The 27807-nt window shown below is 35.5% G+C and overlaps 1 protein-coding gene across 1 annotated transcript; it reads right to left on the bottom strand.

Annotated features, from left to right (window-relative positions):
• Positions 1 to 46: 46 nt before the first annotated feature.
• Positions 47 to 27647, bottom strand: LOC137395423 (proton-coupled zinc antiporter SLC30A1-like). Its single transcript, XM_068082228.1, has 10 exons — positions 27492 to 27647; positions 26144 to 26410; positions 24209 to 24440; positions 24009 to 24125; positions 21705 to 21794; positions 13819 to 14071; positions 13483 to 13526; positions 7669 to 7748; positions 3859 to 4041; positions 47 to 481 (listed from the first exon to the last, which is right to left on the bottom strand). Exons 2-10 carry the CDS (start codon positions 26318 to 26320, stop codon positions 347 to 349), a joined length of 1311 nt encoding a protein of 436 aa, XP_067938329.1. The 5' UTR covers positions 26321 to 26410; positions 27492 to 27647; the 3' UTR covers positions 47 to 346.
• Positions 27648 to 27807: the final 160 nt, after the last annotated feature.

The raw sequence follows: 27807 nt of genomic DNA, 5'->3' as shown, positions 1-27807 counted from the left end.
ATCTTGAAATACACAACTCAGTAAAAGAGTCAGTGATCTATTTCAATGCAAATCATTCTATTATACGGTATAAAACATGACTTCAGTCATCAAAAGTATAAAATTCCTGATAATGACAAAGAAAGTTGAGAAAATATTTTTTTCTTAAGCTTGATCAAATGATTAAGCACCATTGCAGGATTGCATCGAGCAGCGCCGAGTTTAAATAGCTCTGCTGCAGATTTATCATTGCTGGTCTGAAAGCGTATTTCTACTTTATTATAACTTTTTCTGTATTATATGCATAAAGAGGGTGTATTGCCTAGCTGAAAATGATGCACTCAGGTATGTTCACTCTTCGCCGGATCTACACCTGATTGTTAATGCCATTAGTATTCCTTCTTTGCAGTTTAGCATTTTTACCACAGCAGGTGTCCTTGTAACATTCAAGGTCCGGGCCACATTCCAGGCTACACACACGACCATCTTTGTGTTCTTGCAACTAAAGCAATCAGATAAAATGTTAGTTGCAACAATGTCTTTTTCTTACGCTTCTTAAACGCTTATGCGAATTGATATGGGTATTACGTTGGCCGCATACATACAAAATCTATCTCAACAAAAGAGCTGATGCTCTGGCATAACCATGACCACTAGCAAACAAAATATGAGCACAATCTTAAAAGACTGCTCAAAACTTGATGCCACATTTAAAATTACAACTACATGTTTCATTTTAAGCGTGGTAATCTATTACTGTTGGTTACCGCATTGAAAAAACACCACCAATGACACATATCTATTGCTATGACCTTTTTGATAAACATGATTTTTTTGAAGTAGATTTTGTGTGTTTATTCATTTTATTTGGGCAGCTTTTTATTAGTGTTTTTTAATATACCTTTTTAGCATTTGTGCTTTTTCATTAAGTAACTATCAAAAACTATTTTATTAGTTTCAGGTACATGAATTATTCAACTATCAATTCCGAAACATAAAAATAAAACAAGAATATGTCTATGAATATGTCTATGAATATGTCTATGAATTGACCTAAAGTTCTTAGATGATCAGTTTTCTCTCATATATCTTTTCAGATTAATGCTCAACGAGGGAAGCGGCAGAAAAAATTGTGAAATTAAAATTCCAGAACAAATTTTGACAAAAATTAGAACATCAAGCAATCACTGGCAACGACTATCGTGTATTTCGTCTGACCGAAAGTGACATAAATGAATCTTTTACTGCTTTCACTAACTTGAAATCATTCAAAGCACTTGGACTCGCTCTCACCTACAGTATTTAATCACCAAATTATAGAAGGCATGAAACTACCCTAATCGGATTACAGCTGAGATAAAGTACGGTCAGAAATTAATGACACGTGAAGCACAACAACTGAGAAAAAATACTTGAATCATTAAGTGAAACATGCAATGTGAAATGAAGTTTTTCTGAAATGCTCTTGGAGGAGGCAGTTATGTAACATAAAAAAGTGGCCAGTTATACTACTCTTTCTTTGGTCAAGATGGAAATACTGGGTTTAGGGTAGCCAGAAACAGCAAAAATATTGCCGCTAGTTTATTGTAAAATAACAAGCTGAGGCATATTGATACAAAAATGGATGGCCTTTTCAGTAAGAGCAGCTTTATGCCATTTACACTGTTATTTAAATTTAATATTGGCCCTTGCTTTAAGATTTTCCAAATAAGATATCTAGACCATACCAATCCATACCGGTATTAACTGGACAGTTACTGCACTAATCCATACCAGTATCAACTGGACAGTCACTGCACTAATCCATACCAGTATCAACTAGACAGTTACTGCACTAATCCATACCAGTATGAAATGGACAGTCACTGCATATATGTCACTGAACATCCAAACCATAGCCATAGAAATGCTTTTAATTAAATAACTTCAATCACTAATCCAAAGTGCGTGGATTATTTGCAATATCCTGATTTACTGAAGATTACTCCCTATTTGACAGGGGTGTTCAAACTCATCTAGTAAGGCCAGTTAGCTAATTATTTGAATAAACTTTAATAAGGCTAGAGTGTTAATGCCTGTGATACATTTTTGAAATGCTTGCCTTACTAATCTGAAATAAAAATATGTACTACAAATCTAAAAAGCAGCCTATTGTGACAGTTTGCAGATTTTTGTCAAAAAGTCCTGTATGTAGGTCACAGACATTATGTATGGTCAGCACAAAAATTTTTGTATTACAGTGAATATGTCTAACCATTTTTACATTGAATAGTTAAATTTCTAATACACTGGTTTTAGCTATACATGTATTGATATTTAATATGCCTACGTAAAGAGTAGTTTAACAAATTACTAGCCAAATGTCTGGCGTTGCACGAGTATTAAAAGACAGCTTATAAACAGTGAGGGATAGTGTGGTTGCCATCCACTTGCAATTAGCCTGGCACATTTGAATTTGTGCAATTTGGCATTTTCGAATAGGCAATTCGAATACACTACTTTCCGTGTTGCTTAACTTACTAATAAAAGCCGTGAGAGCAAACTCTGAGCATTGCAAAATCCAGAGTGCTGTGGAAATAGCTTACATAATGACTCATATCGCCTAAATTATGCAGTATCACCACTGCGTCTCGCGTAGCTCAATTGGTAAGGATATCACCTGGATATCAAATCTAGCATGAACTGAATCTTTCATTCCTAGATTTTAATAGCTATACACACCAAACAACCGACTTTGAGATTTATATACATTTAGATTTCCAAAATTTAAATTCTGAAAAAAATTCCACATAGGCCTACATAAAAAAGGTTCTTGGAGATTTTAAGTCCACCTGACGTCAGCCTCACACTTGATATTTAAAATAAGGTTACCTTAAATGAGTTGAGATGTGTCAAATATGGACCTTGGTAACTTGACTTACAAGAAGAGATATCAACAAGTCATTGATATGGGCATTGACATTTTTTCAAAAAGCTAAAAAAGCAAAATCTGCTCTTCAAATACACAGAACCAGTAGTACAAAGGTTATATGCATTCAAAATCTTACATTTAACTCTAAAGGTCCAAAGACACTAGGCGATTTTATCACGTGCGTCATGAAGAGGGCGGAGATATCGCTGGAGTGTCCCTAAACAAACTTGAGCAATCCACTAGCAAACGATATAGTGGGCACGCTCACAAACTGCCAATAAAATTCTGTATCATTAGTCTCTTCGGAATTAATAAATTTAGGTAAGTCAACACGGCGCCGTCTAGGCAACGACGTAAACAACTTCCGCTTTTGTTATCAGGCCTATCTCACCATCACGAATTGTACACTAAAAGAAGACACGAGAAAACATGATTCTATTTTTAACAGTAATATTTTACGATTTTCGTACAATTATAGTTTATAGTAGTTTTTTATATTTAATATATTAAATATGCACCATTTTTAAGATGGTCAACCTGGGCAACAATTGACTCCAATTATTGGTTTTCAACAAGGATTTTCTGTAATTTTTAATGTTATTTCATACAGAACTGGGAGTGCTTTTATTAACTTTATGAACAATTCAGTGTTCGTTCTGATGATGTTTTAACTGTAACAAAATAGCAAATTTTGCTGCTGCACATTGGTGAACATCAATAAGAAATAATTACTCACAATAAAATTGTATTCTGGAACAAACCAACCAATCTAAACGCATCTCGCTAGCGATAAAGTTGTGATAGATAATGTCTAGCGTTATCGCTCTGCATGAGCTAGCTGAGCGAGTTCTAACGCAGATTAGCGCCACACAGCACGATATCGCGCTAAATGTCTCTTAGTGTGTTTTCGCCTTTAGTCCTGCAACTACATCTACACCTATAATATAATCATCACTATAATAACTTACATGTGAGAACTCAGGCTGAATAGTGACAGAGTGTATTCCTTCATTGTGGAGATAAATCTGGATAGTTTGAGCAAGAGATATGTAATCCTCTAAGCACTTTGTATGTATATGTAGGGAAGCGATAACTTTGTTACCAGCCAAGCTCCAAACATGAAAGTCATGCACTCCTTCTAAACCTCGCATCTGTTTAATTGAAATGAGGCATATATGGTATCTAGATGACAAAACACCTAGAACATAAGCTACAAATATGAATTGAGGTGGAAACCATTTGAACCACAGTAATTGCTCCTACAACGTAAATAATCCGCTTCAAGAACATTTACATTATAGAGATTTTATGTTATATGAATTGTAAAATGCCTAATTTTTTCGAAGAACTCATCTCTTTAACTCTTCGAAAAATGAAAGAATAAACTGAACTTTTGAACATAACTGAACTAAACTGAACTTTTCAATTTAAGGACCGCACAGTAACTGTATTAATATTGGTTTGTATCGACAACTTTTCTCCTCTTCCTCATCACTTTCACTTGGTTAGGGTCCATGATATAATATACTTATTTTACATTTAAATTATGGGGAGCGATTTAAATCAATTTTTTTTACTTCTTTCTAGTCATCAAAGTCTATGCTGCAAAAAAATTATAAAAAGTGTTCCCTATGTTTAAAACAAAGTAAAGATCTGGCCACACGTGCTGATTTTTCGTTGGTTCTGACCAAAATCAAGAAATGAACGAAAAACACAGAATTATTCGGCAGAAATTCACAGAATTGTCAGAGCTGTGAGTGCACACCAAAATCATTGACGGAACGCTTTTAATTGGCTAAACAAGTTATTAGCCAGCATGATTCTAGCAGCTTTTGCAATTTATATAGTCCGAAGCACATAACGCGACACGCAAGAACAATAACGCAATTTGCCATAGCACACACCATGCAACTGACTTGATTGCGGTAAAGATGGAGACTCTTTCTACAACGGAACTTTTGCTGCGAAATAAAAATTGTCATTATTAAAAAAGAGACAATTTGTAGCCATAGTGTCCAAACAATAAAAAACCAACAATAGCGCAATCTAAGCAGTTGTACCGTATGTACTATGTCGAATTCCACTGTACTTTTATTGTGTGTAGCAATACGTGTTTTGGACTATACCATGGGTCGGAAACCTGCGATTCCAGAGCCGCATGCGGCTCTTTCATCCCCTCGCTGTGGCTCCCTCTGACTTTGGATATTTTTTCCTTTTTTCACCATATGCTAAATAATTCATAAAAACAGAGAAATTTTATCACCAGATTTTGTAATATAATTTAAAAAATTGCAATTATGGTGATAAATATATATATATATATATATATATATATATATATATATATCATTATATATGTTATATTATTATTACCACCTCATCTCATGATCCTCACGTAGCTTTAACTTTAACATAAAAATACAGAAAAACGTACAACCGGATTCGGGCGGAGGACCAGATCGCTACGAGATACCTTCTGATATAATTTCAACGAACTGGATTAAACAATTAGAAATCTAGTAATTAGAAATTTAGGTCTGCAATATCTTCAAAAACACTAATGACAAACAACAACACTAATACAAATAGTACACCTTACAACAATTTATGCGCCAATAAAATCGCCAAAATTATTTTATTGTTTTTTGTAAATATGTAATTTAGTTTTCTCAGCAGTTAAATCATTATACATGCCACACTTTTTCATTTTATAGTGTAAACATGGCATAGAAGTATTAAAAGCTAAACAAAAACATTTCATGTAATTTTTTTTCAATCTAAAATATTAAAGGGGGTTTGTAGGCTCCCACTGCATTCTTCCATGCGGAAAACAGGTTCAAATGGCTGTTTGAGTGGAAAAGGTTGCCGACCTCTGGAACTATACCAATTGTGAAAGCTGCTAAAATCGCTCTCGCTAATTATTTGTTAGGATTACCTGGTTTGTTACCTGGGTTACAGGTTATGATAAACGATAGCTTTCAGAAAAATTCGAACTGATTACATTTAACTCGGTAGACCGACACTCTAACACCTGCATCAATCGACTGCCTTCGGGTATTTCTGAATACTTGTGCAGCTACTCATTCTCAGTGCTTTATCAGCACACCTGAAGACCTCTCACAGCACATCAGACTGCCAGGGTACTAGTATATATAAGAGAGATACCCTATACATCATTTTCTCTCCCAACTCCGGCAATAAACAAAAGACATTTCAAAGCTAACTACGTATAGGGCCTCTCGCTAATTAAATCGAATTTGAGAACTTGCACTGACTTGACGCTTTACATTATTTGGAACTTCTTATGTAGTAGAAAGCAAAAACTTTGAATTAATTTTTTTACGTTATGTGGAATGTACGTAAAAGGTTTAAATTATAGGAGCCTCTACTGTACTACAGTTAAACCTTTACTTAAAACTCAGTTTGAGAATTGTCTAACCTTAACTCTAAGCCTAAATTAACTATCAATATATGATAAAATAAAATAAATTCAAGTTATTTTTGTAAGGAAAAATACGGATGAAAATTTTTAAACAACCGAGTTTAAATATATAACATAACTAGCTGTACAACCCGGCGCTGCTCGGGTAATAAAAAAGGTCTTTGGTCAGAAAATTGATTTGTATTTAATATATAACAACATTTGCCATTCTAACTTTCAAACTACATATCGTGAGAAAAGTTTTATGCGTAATTGAAATAAATTAAGAGAGAAAATAAAAACAACTGTAAAGGTTTTCAAACTTTGTCAAACAACTTTTAGATTTCACATCATGAAGAAAATGTTTTGTGCAGGTCAAATAAATTTTTAAAAATAAAACGACTATAAAAAGGTTTAGATGTAAATGTGAAATAATTAGCAAGTAATAGCTCAATTAAGTCGGTTTTGCTATGATTACAATAAAAGATCATTCGGTAATTCGGTAGTGATACAATTAATACGGACTGAGAAAACGAAATAGAAATCCTGAATATTTAGAATTAATAATAACAATTCTTGCATAGAAGTGTGTGTATGTGTGTATTAAAAAGGTCACTGTTCCGCCAGAAGAATCCATCAAAACTTTGAATACGATGATACGGAGCAATATAATTGTCCGCGTGAGAAGAATTTGCCTTGACCCCAGATATAGTAATTGAACCTTACGGCAAATATTTATTAACAGGGACATCGTAATGTGTGGCCGCATCGGTAAAATAACCAGCGTGCGCTATAGCTATAGCCAGAATGCCAGATCCACAGACATACTTTGAGAAATATGTATTTAAACAGAAAATAGAAAACAAATAACTAACTATGGTAGATTAAACTTTCCAAAGTCTAAGCTAGAGTCAGTCATACGTATTTTTACATGCGTTTGTTTTAATGCTGTCTGTAATTTACCTGCATTATTTATTACAGAGTTTCTGCGGGTATTTGAGTTGTGGAACAAATTAAATAAATTACACTGCATCCATATAAGAATATTTGTTTTAACATACAATGATTTCAACAGATCTAGGAGTGCACTCACCTTGGATGTTTGACTGGAAGACGTTTTCTGTCTACTAACTGAATTGATAAACAAATGATTCATATACATGTATCTATATATACCGATATATAAGTATCTATATGTACACCGGTATATATACCGGTATATATATGGCGGTATATATATATACAATACAATCTTTTTGCTCAAATATTTATGAGTGAATAAGGGTTCTCCTCTGGACTGACAAGATAAGTCTTTGAATGAAAAAAGCCAAGTTGGCAAAACTGAATAATCTTTTACCTGCTCTATGTGTGCCTTCATAACTTCAAGTTCAATGTGGCCTGGAACAGTCTGCATGAGGACGAACCCAGCCTGCTTCACTGCAAATAATATTACGGTATTGCATATTCAACATTTGCTCATCAAATGTTCAGGCAGCTCAATCTCAAACCATGTCATGAGATGAGCATCAGGGTAATGTTTCTCATCAGAACACTTTGAAATGTACTCCAACCATAGCGTGATAGGAGAGATATGTACTCCAGCCATAGCGTGATAGGAGAGATATGTACTCAAACCAGAGCGTGATAGGAGAGATATGTACTCCAACCATAGCGTGATAGGAGAGATATGTACCTCAACCATAGCGTGATAGGAGAGATATGTACTCCAACCACAGCATGATCGGAGAGATATGTACTCCAACCATAGCGTGATAGGATAGATATGTGTCATGATCACAGAAACCGTGGTTAAGTCGGGATTATAAGATTTAGAGTTATTTACACTAGTAGAAGGAGAAATTTATCACAGCTATTTCGCAAAAAAATTTTGATTCTAGCTTAATTACAGCAGATTCTATGGTCAAAAAACTGAATGCACGTTTACCATTAGTGCGAAAACATAGTTCCGAGAAAACTGGCGTTAAAGTTTGAGAAACGAAAACCAATGCACAATTTTGTTTACACTTCAAAACGTCATAGCAACCAATATCAAGAAGTTGTGATATTTATCTAGATTTTTGTATTTATATTCAAAAAATTAGGCTGAATTTAAAAATCTAAACAGATTTTAACTGGTTGTCATAGAAATGGCTTTATATTTATAAAAAAAACGTATTACTTAATTTTGCAGATTTTAAAAACGGCTTGGCAGTATCGCGATATTGGGCACAGCCAAATTATCAACAAAATCTTTAGAAAAATAACAACAGTAACATATTGCACACCATCGATCACTATATACTTCGATCTTGTAAACTCGAATGATTGTTCTTAAAATTAAATCTGAAAACATTCTTATAAAATCGAATAATTATTCTTAGAGTTAAATATTGTAATAAGCTTGTAAGAATCGTTAGGAAAATATCATCGTAGTTCCCTTTACTTTCACTGCTTTTGACATTAGTTGGAATACCAAAGTACTCATTATAAGTGTCCAAAATGTCAACGTTATCTTTAAAATCGGCAAAAAAGAAACGATTATATTTATCGGACGCCATTTTTCAGTACTTCCTGTTTAGCATAGCAACGGTTTTAATGGGGTTTTTTCGAGGGTTAAAGACTTCTATTGGCTAAACTGACTTCAGATTCAGAAAGATCACTCTGTGATTGGTCCAGATGCACGTGTTACAAAAGTCGTTACCAATATTATAAATTCAGTTAGTGCAACTTCAAAGTCGGATAACTCAACTTCGTGATTTGCGACTTAACCATGGTTTCTGTGACCGCGACCCATATGTACTCCGACCATAGCGTGATAGGAGAGAAATGTACTCTAACCAGAGCGTGATAGGAGAGCTATGTACTCCAACCATAGCGTGATAGGAGAGCTATGTACTCCAACCATAGCGTGATAGGAGAGATATATACTCCAATCATAGCGTGATAGGAGAGATATATACTCCAACCATCATGTGATAGGAGAGATATGTACTCCAACCATAGCGTGATAGGAGAGATATGTACTCCAACCATAGCGTGATAGGAGAGATATGTACTCCAACCATCACGTGATAGGAGAGATATGTACTCCAACCAGAACGTGATAGGAGAGATATGTACTCCAACCATCACGTGATAGGAGAGATATGTACTCCAACCATCACGTGATAGGAGAGATGTGTACTCCAACCAGTGCGTGATAGGACAGATATGTACTCCAACCATCGCGTGATAGGAGAGATATATACTCCAACCACAGCGTGATAGGAGAGAGGTGTACTCCAACCAGTGCGTGATAGGAGAGATATGTACTCCAACCATCACGTGATAGGAGAGATATGTACTCCAACCATAGCGTGATAGGAGAGATATGTACTCCAACCAGAACGTGATAGGAGAGATATGTACTCCAACCATAGCGTGATGGGAGAGATATGTACTCCAACCAGTGCGTGATAGGAGAGATATGTACTCCAACCATAGTGTGATAGGAGAGATATGTACTCCAACCATCACGTGATAGGAGAGATATGTACTCCAGCCATAGCGTAATAGGAGAGATATGTACTCCAGCCATAGCGTGATGGAAGAGATATGATTGGCTAAAACCGTAACGATGCAGTAGAGTAAACGCAGTGACAATGTTTTTGTAGAATGTAAACTTCGCTCAGCTTAGCACAGGCAACTGTTATTGTTTATTGAATCAGTGTTTATCACGCTCGAAATATATTATAAACTATCGTAGTCTATTGAAAAACGTATCGGGTATTAAGAAAAGTTAATCGATAAGCAATTCAAACCTGCTCATAACTTATGGTGAAAGTTAAGCTGCAGAGTAGGTTTTAACAGCAAACATGTACATGTGTCTGCTTTTTGCTAAATATATTTGTGGCATCTTTTTTAAGCTTGTACACTTCCTGCATAACAGTCAATAGTGTAATAGTACAACCATTAGCTACCTTTATAATTACTAGTAACCTTTCAGTCGTGTACGCAATGAGAGATCGTATTAGCTAACAGAACGATTATTCATAAACCTGTCAAGAAAGTTGATTGGTGCAGGAGGTAGAGTCTCCGTATACGAAGGCGAAGGTCGTGAGTTCAAATACTGTTGAAAGCAATTGTTTTTTTTCTAATCTCTGAACATTTGTCTGGACAAACGAACAAACAGATGGACGGACACGACTTTAAATATAGTAAAGATTTTATTATCATTTAAAAAGTTTTGTTTTTTAGATACGCAGAGATAGGGTGGCTAAAAGGTGGAGGGCGGTGAGACCCTTTCGACATATAGCATCAATGGATATCTACATAGTCTTTGAGCACAGAGATTTTTAATCGAAGCAACCCTATTTATTCCAAATGCAGTTGTTAACTTTGAATAGCACTCGTTTTTGCTAGTTTTCCGAGTTTGCGGTGATGTATTCACAAGGAAAGCAGGTTTATTTCAAGAGCCTTTGATTTGACTTTACACAAAACTATTACAGGTTCGAATTTTTTCACAGAAGAGATCATGTAGTACTTTCATTATATCTTTAACTCCACATTCAAATAAAGCATCCCGGTTTCACTTGTGTGAACATCTGCTATGTATTTGAAGATGCCTTAATGCATGGGTAATGCAAGAGCAAGCCTTTTCCACAAAAGTATATAGTGGGTTGCACCTATATACTTTTTCAGATATTGCTTCCCAGACGTTCAACAGTTTGGACAGCATCCGTGGTTTGTGCGATTGTCAAATGCGGCCGTGTCTGTCAGAGGAATGACAATGTTGACCGACGAATGGCTTTTGCAATGATTTTTGCGACACGCAGGTGCATGCGATGCCCAAGTCGAAAGACAACAGCAACGCATACGCTTGAGTGAGCATTGTACGGTAATTTAAATTAACTGTTCATTTTTGAGCTTTTAAGAGCTTGTAATCACATTCCCATATATTTTGCACCTTCAACACAACAGAGTAAGACATGGTGAATCTTATGATACCAAATAACTGTAATGTGAATTTTGTTGCAAGTCAACCTTTAAGCGCTAGTAAAGCATTTAATTGGTGTAAAGTACATATAAACGTTGTGGTACGCATGAGCTCTCTCATCTCAAGCAAGTATTTTTGCACTATCAAAGAAGTATTATAATTACACTTTTGCAACATAAAATGATGCCAAATGTTTATAAAGAATCCTCAGTGGTGCAATCGGTACTGCGCTACACGGTATGAGATGCGGAGAGCATGAGTTCAAGCCTCACCAGACAAACTTATTTTTCTCAATCCCACAAATACCGTCGTATGCAGATGCACGTATTGTGAAATGTGGCCAAAATACAGAACCAAGAGGTGAAACGGCTAAAATAGCATGTCAAAGAATTTTTTGACTGGTTGATGAAAAGATCTGTAATAAGAGCGCCACTCATTGTGGTACAAGGTGAATTATTCCAAAATCTAGCTCAAAACTTACACAAAGAAAAATCAATTTGTGCACGATTGTTCGTACCGCCACAACAATGTCGCTGTTAGGAACATCAGCTCACAACTAGTTAAGCTATCACTTGGAACTGCAGCTATTTATAGTTGTATAGACACTGTATAGTTGTATAGTTGATAGTTCAAGATGAAAACGGTGTAATACACCTTCCGCGTCACTGCACTCCCTCGTGCCAGTAGAAGTACCTCTACACTAATTGACACTAAAAGTAAGAGCTCCTGACATATTTTTCAAAATATGGATTGACCAAAGCTTAGTAGTTGGACAAGGTAGAAGACCAAGGCACTCTTGCTAGGTGCCATGGAAGTAACTATATTTACTAGATGCGACATACCAAACTTTCTCTTCCAAAAAATTGCCTTTTACATTAAAGAAATATTGCAGTTTCTAATAGTTTTGCAAAAACAAGCATTGATGATGGAGGAAATTCTGTTAAGGTTGTCTAACATAAGGTTGTCTGTGATGCTTCTTACACAGACAACCTTATGTTGGGTGCTCTAAAATTGCTAGTTGAAAAATCTGTTCATTCTGACCCTAAATAAATTAAGCATACCGTCTAAAAAGAAGCGCTGACCTAATCGAACAAATAATTTTTTAAGTTTTATAATCTCACTTGATACAGTTGCACTGAAAAAATGCCACAGGCTTTAATTAAAGTGCTTCCTAAAAGAATGCTATGTACGGGACTTGAGCTCGTGACATCCGGCATTGGACCCTGACAACCTACCAGCTACGGCAATCTGACCGATTTGCGGAATAATCTTCACTATAATAAGAGCTGTGTCCGGCAGCATTAATAAATGCTCTTGTTGTGGAAGAATTGTAAGAGCAGGCTGCCAGAGATCCACGCATTACCTTAGGCTTATTTAATGTCAAAAATGCAGACCTACACCAAGTAAAGCCGGGGGGCTCGATTGGCGAACTTACAAATTTTATTTTTCACGTAAATGAGCTACAATTCTATCTGATTAGAAAATCATAAGAGCTTCTCGTGTATTAGAGACAGTTGCCTTCAATGAATACATCCATGAATTGTTGTCGTGAAAGTGGTACAGGAATTTTCATTGAAAATAAAAGAAGTCTCAAAAGATGCAGGGCTTACTGTGAGCTATAATTAATTTAGATAAACTTACATCGTTTATCTAAATTATAAAAAATTCTTCTCAAGAAAACAACATATTTCACGAATTTGCTATTATTTGCTTCCTCTTCTGCAATCAGAGAGAGAGTTCAAAGGAAAGTTGCAAATTTTTCAGGTTAGATTTCATGACAGAATGCCAAAACGAGTTAATAGCAACGCGATTCAACCACTACTGTGCATTTTATTAATATTTACTATAATAAGAGCCGTGTTTGTCTGTCTGGCTGAGGCCGAGAATTGCAGGCTGAGAAAAAGATTGCATCAGGCAGGATTTGAATTTTCATCACAACTGTCCCCCACGCTACCACCTGCGGCGATCATTCACCTTCCAAGATTAACGAATTACTGTGCATATACTTATTCTCTGCGCTTATTGGCACACATGACGATCTCTCACATTACACTAGACTGCCAGGGTACTGATAATAATAATAATGCTAAGTATCATTGATTATTAGTTATTCATAAGTTTCAATACTGTAAAGATAAGAAATACTATAGAGAAGGTCTCATGGCTAAACATTCAAGAGCTGATAGGATTACTTACATAATGGGATGGACGTGGACAATATGATAGTCACCAGGAGCAGGCTACAACAAAAGGTTTCATATTTTACCTAGTATTCTAGTACTGAGAAGACAATTCCTCTGTAACCGCTTAATAATTTCAAACTGGATGTATTGGCATACAAAAAACCTAAAAATAGGAACAATACCAAGAACCCATTTAGGTTCTTTATATACATATTCCATTTTTATTATTCTATATTTTACTTAGTATTCCAGGATTGAGAAGACATTTCTTTTGCAACTACTTGATAATTTTGAGCTGGATGTATTGGCATACCAAGAACAACTCCATTGATAATAGATATCAAGTTACCTCAAAATAGGGTCAATACAGAGAACCCATTCAGGTTCTTTGTATACACATTCCGTTTCCTCCAAGCTCATAATATCTGTTTGGTTTGCTATGAATATCCTGCTGTGATGGTGACTGCTGTCTATGGTGCAGGCAGCCAAATATTTTCGAGCCAGTAGAGTGATACCAGCGCTAATCATCACAGCTATCGAGCCCAGCGCGTCTCCGAGTACATGTATAAACACTCCTCGCATGTTCAACTGGTGCGAGTGTGCTAAAACAATATTGTACAGCCCAAACATTAAAATAGCAAATACTAAAGGTTCTTGGAGAAAAGATGCTAAGGTGTCTCAACAAAGCAATGTATTTTTTCAGCTGGGAATTTGCTTAGCAAACTGGTGTTACTCTCACACGCCTCTCTAAACCTTCTCCTTGGGAGCTTGAGTAGGAAAACCTACGGCTGAACTGCTCAATATTTTAACAAGTTTGCCTGACCATCATTTAAATGGCACTTCTTCTAGAGATCATGGGTTCAAATCCCAGCTGTTGCAAGCAATTCTCCAAAAATCTTTCAACCTGAGTAAAGAACGATGCAAACTTTTGGTAAGCCTACTCATATGTTACTATAATAGAACTTTTATATACAGTGTTTATACGATAAAGCGCAGAAAATAACTACAGTAAAACCTCTATTTGTACGCCATGAGGCTCTATTTTTCAACCCTTCCCCTATAGTGGCGGTCAAATAGAGGTTGAATTAAAGGGTGGCGTTGTATTTGTCAACTCTTTTTTACCAGTGACGTTCTATTAGAGGTGTACGTTCAAATAAAAGTGGTGTTCAAATAGAGGTTTGACGGTAGGTGTACAACTACTTGGAAAGATTTGAAAGTGATTGAGTCTCGCAGTTGTTAGTGTGGAGCTACCATTCTAATAGTTGAGAGTTTGAATCCCGTATGATGCAATCTTTTTCCAAACCATCAACTGTGGCTTTGGATGAACACGGCTCTGATTATAGCGAAGATTAAGTAAGTGGACCTCCACATTTGTTTACCCCTCCTTCTGGCACCGCAACTACATGTATCTCAGCATTAGCTAATGGGCTTCTGTGGCTTAATAGAGAAGACATCTGCCTGTGAAACAGAGGATTGTGGGTTTAAACCCCACCGTGTGTTGGCTTTCTTATTATTCCTAAACTATTTGTTTGTTTCAAGTCTGTCAATAATGCAGTTTTGTTCTACAAACGCGTCACCTCACCATACAAACATGCAGTAATACATGTACTGTATAGGCATTTGGAGATATCATCCTGCACAGGATGGTAACACCCGTGTTAACTAAAGAAAAATACTTCAATTATCACCTGGTACTGCAGCTATTTTTAGATCTATAAATGAAATTCAAGACGAAAACAATGTAGAATACCTTTTGAGGCTCTCAACTCAGAGCCATCCGGGTGCTTCATCGGCGAATGGCACTAAAAGCTCCAAACAAATCTCTTTAAAATCTGAATACACCAAAGCTTAGCAGTGACACAAGCAAAAGACAAATGATTTCTTGCTGCGTGTCATAGAAGCAACTAAACTTCGTAAAAAAATTTCAAACCAAGAATCTCCATAACTCTTAAAAATGCGTCTTTTGAATTCAAGAGATCGCAATTCCGTTTTAGCATATTAATTTCGCAATGTCCATAAAAAAGTCTCAAAGACAAACATGGAAAGTAGGCATAATTTAACTTAAAAGAATCTTATTTTTTACGTAAACATTTTTAAGTTGATAGTTCTAAAGTTGGCAGTTGCAAAAATCTGTTTGCTTTCATCAGAAGAGAAAATGAAAAAGTATTGTCTACAAAAGAACTCCACAAATTTTTTTTCTCTGCAGTAGTTAAGGTTGACATATAAGCAAGAAATATTTATTAAAATTGTGAGAACATCTTACTTTACCAAAAAAATTCATACCGGTGAATATAGGATTAAACCCGGGTGTATCTGTCAGTAGACAATAATCATAACAGCATTCTGACTAATTGTCAGATTCGGAGTGATATTGACCATTTAAAAAAAGATACTTTTTCAAGTCCCAAACATTTTAGTGATTTGATATTTATTGGCATTATCATAAATGCAGCAATATGCTTCAATTGGCATTGCTTCAATCAACTATCATTCTGTTAAAAATTTGGTAGCAGTTTGGAACTTGCCTTAACATACATATAAAGTAGCGATGAGAGGCTTGAGAATTAGATGATTTTAGGAATGAGGTCTTCGTGACAAAGCTAACTTACTTTAACATGATCTAGGTATTGTTTGAGAGGTCAAAGGAAGATTCTGATTTTAGTAGGCAACTAGTGTTCGCTATGTTAGTTTTACTCTGCTCAAGTCTTGGACAGAATTACCTTACAGCATAGCGTTGCATTTTTATTTTTCTTCACCGACAATTTTTACTATTGTAATAATTGAGTAAACACTCTTATCCTATGCTGCCTATCCTATGCTGCCACGTATCTGTTCACTCTAAAATTGCTTTCATAAAGTTGCCATATCATGTACTATCTGTCCTAGTCTGTAACTACTTCTCTCAACTTGTTGCTACCTGTCGCTACCTGTCATTATTTAAAACTACTCATTCTTATCGTAACACTAAAACCCGCTGGTACCAGTTTTACTTGAATGATTACGTAAGATTTGATTTGCTGAGACTCAGTTATTTTAAATTTGTTGTAGTTTCGGACAGATCTGACTTGTTTTATGGGCTAAATGATAAATTATTTTATTCAATTTGAATATATCACCATAGTTTGCAATTTAAACCTTTGACTTCTGAATAAGAAAATCTAGTTTCGATGAATGGCTACTCAGTAAATGAAAATGACTGCCAATATGAATAATTACTGGCTAATGCTGAATACAAATGCTAAGTGTTTTAGTGAAAAACTGTTATACATAACATCTGTCGATGTAAACCCCAGATAAAGTGAACAAAAGTGTTTAGTTTGGCATCTGAAACGTGTTATACGCTCCTATCGATACAGGATTTAGCTATATAGACAATCAAGAACTTAGATGCCATGACCAAAGTATTATGGCAGACAGCCTGTGGCAAGTACTCTTCTGTAAAGTACAGGTGACTGAGTTTAAACGATATACTAGCCAAGTGAGATATAAAATATGCAAAAAACCTCAAATTATGACGTCACATTCTTTTTGCAAAATGTCAGTTTTACTACGAAAATATTTTCTTACTCGCCTTGCCAATGCGATTAAAATATCGGAATCTGTCTTAGATTTAGTTAAGCCATTTTTGCTGCACCAGGAACTTTATGTCAATAAAAAGGTTAAAAACCTTTACACAGCATTTAGAATGTTGTTTTTGTCAAAATCATCATAATTGTTATGATTGGAAAATGGGTTATTGCAATTTTTTGTAAACTGAAAAATATAATCTACAAATGTCAGTTTTTAAGACCAATAACATAATGTGTAACTAGATACAATTGTTATTGCTCAAAAGCCCCTCCAGATCCTGGTCACTCCCATGCGTTAAGTTACAGCTCGAGTGACCTTGCTTAGACAAACTGACTTTATCAATAATGCGAGCCATGATCGTTCAATGCATTGACAAGCCTATCACTACATCAACAAGAGTTAATCCCACTTTAAACATACACCTGTCAGCACTATTGTGTCAGTCATTTGATCATATCGGTCAAAAATTGGAATGTGTCTGCAAAAAAGCCTATTCGTAAACACTCTTGTAGGTAAAAGTATGGGGCGATACAGGAAGGAACAAAGAAATCTGCAATAACACAGAAATCTTCAAAAACTGCATAAATATAACTTCCTCTGACAATATTTAACTTCTAGCAAGTTTATGAATGCCGATTTATGGTAATCAAAGCCGTACAGTAGACAGCTGAACCATGAATTATTATTTTCAACATTAACTAATTTTTACATAGATTAATATTCTTTAGCTATGGCTATAGCTTACATCTCTAGCATACAAAGTGATATACATTATATAGGCACCTTGAATACACCTACATATGTATGTATAACCTTTATTGGTAATCATCAACAAAATTATTTCATTACATGACAAAATAACAATGAGAAGACAAAAATCAAGAATTATTGAGTGAGTTGAATGAACGTGTTTTAAAAGTTGCTAATCTTATAGTATTATAAAGGAATCGAAATGGTGAATTGAAGGTTGTGGTTATAGAAAGTTCATAAACGAACATATACTATGGTGGATGTAGTACGTTGATGATATGCTATGTACATAAAACCTCTATTTGAACACTTTGGCGCTCTATTTTTCGACCCTTTTCCTACAGCGGCACTTTATTAGGGACGATGTTCAAATAAAGGGTAGTGTTGTATTTTTCAAACAACTCGCCAGAGTCTTGAAAAAATAATTCTAACTCTTTCATGGGCAAATCAAATGTCAGCTATATTTTGCACATTTTCGAGTGAAGCGACATTAACCCTTTTGGATGCAATAAATCTGCTAACTTACCTCGAGCTTTTCATAGATTTCTAAATAAATATGCACGTGGAAGCCGATGTATGTCTCTACTAGTAATTATCTATTGCTTGCAATTAAACTATGATGATCTTATAGCCTATGTTGCAATGTGTTGGAGCTTTTAAGCTTTTTATTTTATTCTAAATTTGAAGGCATATTTTAATTTTATAACTAAATTTAACAATAGTGCATGAAAGCTCATTGCACTCATTGAAATACTTTCTACAGTTTGCAGCCAAAGCTGGCTTTTATTGTGCGATAGAAAAGAAGTTACGAGCATCGATCCATTGTAAGCCAAGTTCAAATTACCGCAATGATGCTAGCAAATCATATGCTAAAACTCTGCAAATTTACAAGTTATATAATAATAATCTATAAAAGTCTACAAATATATATTCAAAACCAGTTGGCATGAATAAACCATTTAAAAATATATTCAGGAATAAAAATTAACATTTTTGAAACAAAAATATTAGCACCGTTTGCTCATTCAATTGTGTTCTGATTGTTGATTTCGCTTGGACCCATTTCATATTTTCTGGCTATTCAATACCTTCCACAATGTCTTCTGACCTCAACTCATTTTCTGCACATCCAAGCTAATTCATATTAGCGTCCAAACAATTTTTTAGCATAGCAAAGGTTTTACACGATGCCATTCAGAATATACACTTTTCCCGCAAATAAAAATAAACTGCCAGTAATCAATACATCCTCAAAATTATAGCCTCAAAATGCGTAGTATTACAGGGTCTATCATAAATGTTAAAACGTTGTTTCACATACATCGAAGTAGAAAGACCGCATTAAGCAATGAGCTACTAATAGTCTGAGACAGCTATTAATTATTTCTATGGTGTTACATTCAAAGTTTTAATAAAAAATCTGTAAAGCTTTGGAGTTGGAAAATGGACTTTACTATAGACAGAAGCAGCGAACGAATTAATTGCTATTGATGTAATTGAGTCTTTGTTAGTGCGATTTTATGGACACTTTTTTACTGATCACTTGCTATTATGGGTTTGTAAAAATAAAAATGTTAAATATAGTCGGGTCAAATAGAGGTGGCCTTTAATTAAAGGGTGACGCTCTATTTTTCAACCCTTTTTTATTGTGGCATTCAAGTAGAAGTGGCGTTCATATGAGGGTGGCGTTCAAATACAGGTTTCACAGTAGGTATAAAAAACCTGTATAAAATACAGGTTTTTGCGTAATGGGTTTTTATACACTGCACTCCGGGTTACGAAGTCTCTGTTATACAATTTTTTTGCCTTACAATGTCACAAGTAATGTTTTAGTCCCCGCCACACAGAAATTTTTGGCTGTACGATATCAACAAAAATCTCTCTCAAAATTAAAATTTGACAGTTGGTGCACTGAATACATCAAAATGGCGACGATGTCGATATTCTATTTGGCGAAATCTCTCTCACAACGCCTGAAAGCGATATGATGCTCCTGCCCTCTCAGTTTAGCGTTATTCGTTATTAGTTATAGTGAAAATAAAACCGGAAGCAGATAGGGGACAAATATTTTAGACAATGACGAAGTTGAAGTTTAGTTTAGCAAAATTAATACTGCAACTTAGCTTTAAGTATGTGTTAAGTAAGCAAAATTCGTTTCAGTTAAATTCAAAGCTTATGTTCTGTCTCGAAGGTAAGAACTCCCTACGGTACATACTGGGCATGGTACATCGTAATGTTACATTTTATTGCAGACTTTAACCACTAAATACACTAAAGTTACTGCAGGTAACTTGTTTATGCCACCAATTTTTTAATATATATTTGTAGAATTTGATAGATTACTATTATATAATTTATAAATTTGCTGAGTTATAGCATATGATTTGCTAGCATCATTGCGGGTCCGAACTCGGCTTACAATGTTACTATAGCTACTGAGGTTAACATAATATTTTGCTACGCACAGTATGTATGTAAAACCTTGATATTTTCAACACCAGATATCTCGAACCTGTCACACTGCATCCCCACTTTGTGACAGAGACGAACATTGGAACGAATTACAGTTGTATGGCGAGGGTCCACTGTACATTATAAGTGACATACATTCTATAATCATTGTGACTGTATATATTTCATACATTTTGAGCAACTCCCCAAAGCTTGCTACAGCCAATTTTTACATTATGTTTAATTTCTGGCATACGGATTGCGAATCTTTAAAAGTTCCTTTTTAAAAAATTGTTATAAACTGCTCACCTATGTGAGTTGCAGTTAAGTATAACTTATTCTATTACATATAAACGATGAATGTTTTGATTTAGCAATGACAGCTATAATAACACATTCAGAAGGCCAGCCTATTACAAGATGTGTATGGGTTATTTCAGATTATTTACTAGGAATTACACTTGCGGCATCCTGCTGCTAATCACGTATCCAATCGAGCATGAATTACAATAGTTTTGAACGTGATTGAGGTTCACAAGGCGACTGATAACCGAATCTGACGGAGTTTGTTAACAGCAGATAAGTGCTGGTGCATTGATGCATTAGTAAAAATCATAGAAAATGCATCATAAAATTCTTCACAAATAGTTTAATGATTGTCGGCTACCATAGTTAAATGCTTGCCCTGTGACGAGCTCATTAGGTGATGTTTTTATCGACTTATTCATGAATAGTTCATGGGTTATTGATAGAAAATTTTCTGTTTCTGTTATATATTGTTGAAAGGACCACATAGAGCAGCTTTGGCCAAATGGCGGATCTAGATCCGGATCTTTGTAGTTTTTTTGTGGATCTTTCAAGTTGGCTGTCAAAAACTTTTTTGAAGTAATTTTTTTAATTTGATTTAAAAAAGATTTTTGTAAACTTTTCTTATAAATTTTGTAAGTCAATTTTTTTCAGCAATTAGTTTTGTGGAAAACAATCATAAAACATGACTTAAAAATACTCATCTTCATGAACTTTAAAAGTCGCTATAAGTAGCAGGGAACCGTGTTTTGATGGTATTGTAAAGTCGAAGGCTCACTCACCATTTTTCTCACTGATATCAGACACATTTATTACAGCGCATTCATTCAGTGATTTCTAGTCAAACTATGTATATAAATAAAGTTTTTTTTAGAATCGTATTCGATGCCTTGTTTTAAGATTTACGCAAATAATGACATGCATATGTATGGTAAAAAAATGCATATCTTCAGCTTGTTGGCGGATCCTTAACTCATGAGATTTGGCTGTAACGGATCATGGAAAAAATCATTTGACCATCCCTGACATAGAGGATAACTAGACTACCTAAAGGACTAAATGAATAGATATCATACTCCATTCAACAATAGGTATTCACTGTCATTTTATCATGCTTAAGAATTATGAAGCCTCAACAAGTATCCATACGATACATACATTTCTTCTCGTTTCTCTGTTGCTCAGGGTTTCCTGTTGAAATGCTAGCTTTCACCAAACCAGTTTCTGTCAAGTCTTCTGCATCAGGGTCTGGTAAAGCAAGGTTAAAATATCAAAATATTTTTTATACGTCTTTCCTGTTATTCAAACACTAAACTGCAATGTTGGTTAGCCACTCCGCTGCTAAAAGCACATTTTCGTCTTGACCTACAATGTAGAAGTAGCCCCCGAGACGTGTGAATACAATTGACTTGAGCCTACTAGTATTTTATGAGCGTTTGTATTTCGACCGTTTAGGCTATAAACATGAAATATTTTAGTGAGTCTAACAGGAAACAATTAGAATTTTTGAAACTGTTTAATGAGCTCATGGTTAATATTGTCCAGTCCAACTACTCGTATCGTAACTATACCATCCCTTTCGCTCTCAAAACTCAGTGACTATTCATTGCATCGAGAAAATTTTGAGATCAAGAAAGTGTCAATTACTCTATTTGTTCATGAGAAAAAACATCATTCCATTTCTAGCTTTCATCAAACTGATAACGATTTCGTCAATGTATAAATGCACTAGAAACGCTAGCTGAGCACAATGGACTTGTCAGGTGGCGTATGTATGTTATAAAGAGAATGAGCTCTTAACTAATGTATGGATAAAAGGCCATCAATTACAGAATCACAGACTATCTGAATGCATGGCTCTATTTCGTTTCTGAAGACACACGCCCGACAGTGCATACATTCCCTCCTTGTGAATCTAGTCTCTTACAAATTACGCCTGCTCGGAGCTGCCTATGTACGTGCTGGCTGTTGACCACAAAAAGATTAAGTAAATTTTGCTTATATAATTATGACCATCAAATCTGCCAAAAATTATAGGGTTATATTCAATTTTAATTTACAAAACCTATTCTGGCTGTCATGAACCGATGAGCACACAAGTAATATAGTAGTGGAAAGTTACAACTGGCTGGCTTCAAACTTTTTACACCTTGTCAAGCCTTGCTATTCAGAGTTATTCCAATAATAAAATTTTCTTTCTTTGCCAAAAGCTGTCATACTTCTTAGCAAATATTTTTATAAGAATAAACTATTCAATTTGCTCCACACTTAATGATAATGTATGTACAACATTAACATAAATCCATTTGTTTCTAAATCAAAAGATATGTTAAACATACTAAATTAAAATAACAAAGTTATATATAAAAAATTATATTAATAAAAATACGTTTTTATTATTGCTTCCACTTTATGCTAAATCGAGGCGAATGGAAGTGAAATCTTGACAATAGGTGGAAGTGGTGATAGTTTTACCCGTCTAACTCAAAGTACATGAGCTGAAAAACTACAAAACTTTTATATAGATCTACTAAATATTATAAAAAATTATAAAAATTATAATTATGAAAATATTTGATGCCTGTTAAACTTAACTTTAACAAACTTATTTCAGGCATTTATTTTGCATCACTTTATTTTAGTTTTTCAAAATAATTACCAAATGTCTACGTGGATTTGTATAAAATTAATTTGTTTGCGTTTTTTATGATCGCTATCTTCAACTATAAAAAGTACTATCTTTCTTTTCTTTCTTTTTTCACCATAACAACTACTTTCAGAAGTTTTTTTAGATTGGTAATTTCAAAATTCAAATAGAAGGTGTGAAGGACTTTTCAATGTCATCTGAACACTATAGAGTCAATTTGTGTAAAAGAGAAATGGGAACATAAATACTGATTTACACAGCTGCAATATTTTGGAAAACTTCAAGCATTGTATGTTGGACCTTGCTTTGGACATGACAAATATTTTCTCTAATTTTTTGTCAGATGACAACAAAAATTTTACATCAAGGCTCTCAATAGTGTTATGATAAGAAAAACAATTGGAAAACAATATTATAGTTTTTAGTTGTTCATTTTACCTCAGCCATATTGATGTCATACAGTTTAGAAAGCAAGTACCTCCGTACTTCTGCAGATCACAAATGTTGAGTATTAAAGATAAGCAAGAGAAACTCTTTAACAAGGGAATTCTTTATCATAAGCAGTGGGCTGGAGGAAACATGAATTACAGTGATTATGACTAGTTAAAAAACTAAACAAGCGGCCATGTTTTTGATAAAACTAAACAAGCGGCCATGTTGTTGATAAAACTAAACAAGCGGCCATGTTGTTGATAAAACTAAACAAGCGGCCATGTTGTTGATAAAACTAAACAAGCGGCCATGTTGTTGATAAGCCACCGTAAAAAGATGAAAACCAGAAGCAGCCTGCTGCTCTGTGGTTCCATAGCTCTTACCTTCGGTAGAGGAAGTCTCACCAAACAGCTTTTCCTCCTGGTTGTGTGTGGTAATATTGTTATGAGAGTGACTGTGGGAATGTGTGTGCGCCATACCACCATGCGTATGTCCATGGGCTGCAAAATGTTATATTCGTTTAATAAATTTTATTTAACAAATTCAGTCAGTGAAAAACATGATAACGCTTTCGTTTGCTCACCATGGTCATGGAAGAGAAATAAACCAATCAAGTTTATAGCGAGGCCAACTCCTCCTACATACAGTAAAAGTTGGGCGTCTTCTATAGGCTCCCGCATCGCAAGCCTCTCTACCGCTTCCACAAATATGGTGAAGCTCAGAGCAACTAAGAAGACAGCATTGATAAGAGCTCCGACAATCTCCGCTCGTGCCCATCCGTATGTGTTGGTGCTCGAAGTCTGCCTCTTGGCCAGCTAGCAACAAGATAACACGCATAGATAAAAGCATATCGATAGGTTGAGAGCTACTTTTTTGCAATAGCTCTCTGGTTATATTAAACATTAGTCATTGCAATATATGTTTTTTTAAAATCTTAAAATCAGATACTGTCATATTATTATTCTATATACAAAACTTAAGGTTGCGGTGATGAAAATAATATGGAGAAATATTGAGCAACAAAAACTTAATCCTGAAGTTGAACACGCAATTATTTTGCAATGTTTTCAAATTGAGCTTTCTTATTGGTCATTTGGCGTCGAGTTTGACTAGTTGATGATAGCATTAGATTGCTTCAACCATGTCACAACCATATTCTCATGTATTTTAGTACTTCCTAAAAAGGTAATGTCCTCAGGCTATTTATGCATAATATAAGCCAACAGGTAGTCTGACCAGTGCCACAAGATCCTTGCGTGGTAGGAGGCCATCATTGGCAGCGTTATTGTTTAGTTTTATTTCTGCAGAATAAATACTCTACTCAATTATTCTTCCTATTTTCACAATGGTCTCATACCGTGAACAGAAACAATGATCACTTCCCTGGCCTGCCTGAGGTTGAGCAACATCCCGTTTGTCTGCTATCAGCCGGTACTAGATCACGTAGAATAAATAGAACCATAGGCTCAAAGTTCAAAGATTGGCTCATGCCAGAAACGCCAGCCCTTAAAACTTTTTGGCAGCCAGTAAAACATTAACCTGGGTGTAATTGTGTGCTACTTAGCGGATGACCACAATCACAGAATCACACGATAGACCACGTACACAGGCTATGTTTAATCAGTAGCTAGTAAGTCTAATTAAGGATGATCCTCTTAATTATATGGCAAGAAATAATTTAATAAATATTTGCAACTCGTAAATAAAAAAAGGATAAAAATTTGCGCTTTTGTTATAAAAACACAGTGGGTTGTTCTGGCAATGTAAACAACACAGTTGGAAAAACAGCAACTTGTTTGAGCCATTTGGAAAGTTGATACTTTAAGAGATATGTAGATGTGTTACTCGACATGATCATTGCTCGCTTCAAACAAACTTTTTAGCTAAAATTGTAACCCTGATAATTTCAGCAAACACCATCGACGGTATAGAGCCATTTGTTCAGTGTACATTTGACTACCTTTGATTCAAATCTAGAAATATTTCCTCCCATACCTATACTAATCCTCAGTTACCAAATGCTATTCTTAGACTTTAGCAGCTAGTTTCTTGCTGAAGGCTGCGGTCGGTCGTGAGGACGACTGATAGATTGATAAGATCTACATTAATGAACAAATACAAGAATGTTTAGAATATTTTGCTCGCTAGCACAGTTTAATGGGGGTCTCAGCTGTTTATCACTCACCCTGCCACAGTATGATAATTTTCCTTTGAATACTAATTATATACGCTCGCCAAAGTTGCCTTGAAAATAGGCCAGCTGTTCAAGCCGGCCACAGGCTTACCATGCTAGCAACTGCGCAGCCGACACGTGAAAGATTATATGTGAAAGCAAATATGTGAAACGAAGCATGGGAGTTTGATGAGCAGCCAATGCACACAATACCTGGTTACAGCTATAATGATCTACATAGGAAGTACTTCACTAAACAAATAGCTCTTTATGATCGTGCGGGCCATTATATAGAGCGTGCACTCTCTAGGCATGAAAATTTGGTTACCAGGCACCGCAACTCACTTTGACTGCTGCAAGCCCGATTGTTAGAGCCATGGTGTCACTGAGCATGTGAAAGGCATCGGCGACGAGTGCGAGAGACTTGGATAGGTGTCCAACAATGAGCTCCACAAGCAGAAAGCTTGTAGTCAAAAACAACATAGATACTATCCGGCATGACTTGCCGCTGTATCTGCCCATCCTGGCTGGTTTAATGTCAATGTGTTTCTTTGAGTCGTCAGGCTGGATGTTTGAATGAAGTTTAACTAGGCGGTAAGCACTTGCAAGCACCTGCAACAATGAGAGCATCGAGTCATCTATCAACAACTCCATCAATCAATGTACTACTGAAACAAGCAGTCACAGAGTCCAGCAGACAATAATTAGCCTGCGATCAGCAATTTTTTTAGGAATGCAGCCAAATTCACTTAAAATTCACTGATTTGATATTGCTGCATTCATTTTTAAAACTTAAACCCAGTTTGACCTTGACACGCTTTTGTTTATTTTAAATTTGTACGAAGTTCAAACAAACCGTATGACCCTATAACCCTACATGACAGGATAGTGTAAAAGATAAATCTAATCACGGACATGTGCATTGCAGGTGTTACAGACCAAACTTGAAGTATGATGACTGCCATAAGTAAGGATTTACACATACATGTATATACAAATAACTATATAAATCATTTTAAATTAGTAGCAATGAAGCTATCTAAAGCACAAAAGTGTTTGTACTTTTTATAGCCATTATTTGCTTAAGTCTTTCCTGTGAACTTCTCCACGCCTGCCAGTTATGCATCATATACTCAAGAGAATGCTACTAATTACTGACCCTGCAGAGCTCACAATAGAACCTAACTGCAAACAACAAATGAAATGGACAACAATTCGCTTTTGTTATATTAGTTAGGCTAACAAAAGGTCGAATCAATCAGATCTGGTCTGATCTCATACTGGAAGACAAACCTAGTTTTATTGCCATGTGCGCTATTCGTCCAACAAGCAATTTTAGGCATCAGACTTGAGCCTCATTTTAATGCTAAAATTGAATGATAGGCCTACCACAGTGAAAAGCACAGCTAAGTGCATGTAAACTAAAATAATACTGTAATTGAAGATATATTAGCAAAAATGGAATGCATAACAGAAGCAAAGTGCTTACGAAACTGCCAGCCATTTGCCAAATGCGCGCAACTCTTCAAGAGTTTTGCAGTATTTAATGCATTACCTAGCTGCTCACAGTGTACCCACCTGCTCAGCACCTGTCAACTCTCAACATCTAAGGTAACCCAACCCGTTGACAACAACGTGCAAAGATGCAACCTCTGCAAAGCTATTTAAGTTGATACACCTGTAACTGACTTACTTGAAGTAGGTGAAGCAAATCCTAGATTTTTCTTGTTCAGCTGCTGCAGGAACTGCTGGCTTTGTCTGTACCCAGTCACTGAATGATTAATGAGGGAAGATGAAGAGGACCTGTCAACGTGCTCTATTGTTTCTGTATAACGCAACGGAGGGACAACTCTTGTCTCCTTTCAAAGTCAAAAAGCACACGTTTGGAGCTTCTGCGGTAGTCGTACGATCTGCGCTATGTTCCATAATTAGAATGATGAGTAGTTAGACCATAGACGAAAGGAAATGTTCAAAGCTAAAATGTATGTCAAATTGAAATACATCGGTGT

Source organism: Watersipora subatra, chromosome 1, assembly GCF_963576615.1.
Source record: "Watersipora subatra chromosome 1, tzWatSuba1.1, whole genome shotgun sequence".
Taxonomy (NCBI): Eukaryota; Metazoa; Bryozoa; class Gymnolaemata; order Cheilostomatida; family Watersiporidae; genus Watersipora; species Watersipora subatra.
This window is presented reverse-complemented; position numbering and strand designations above follow the sequence as displayed.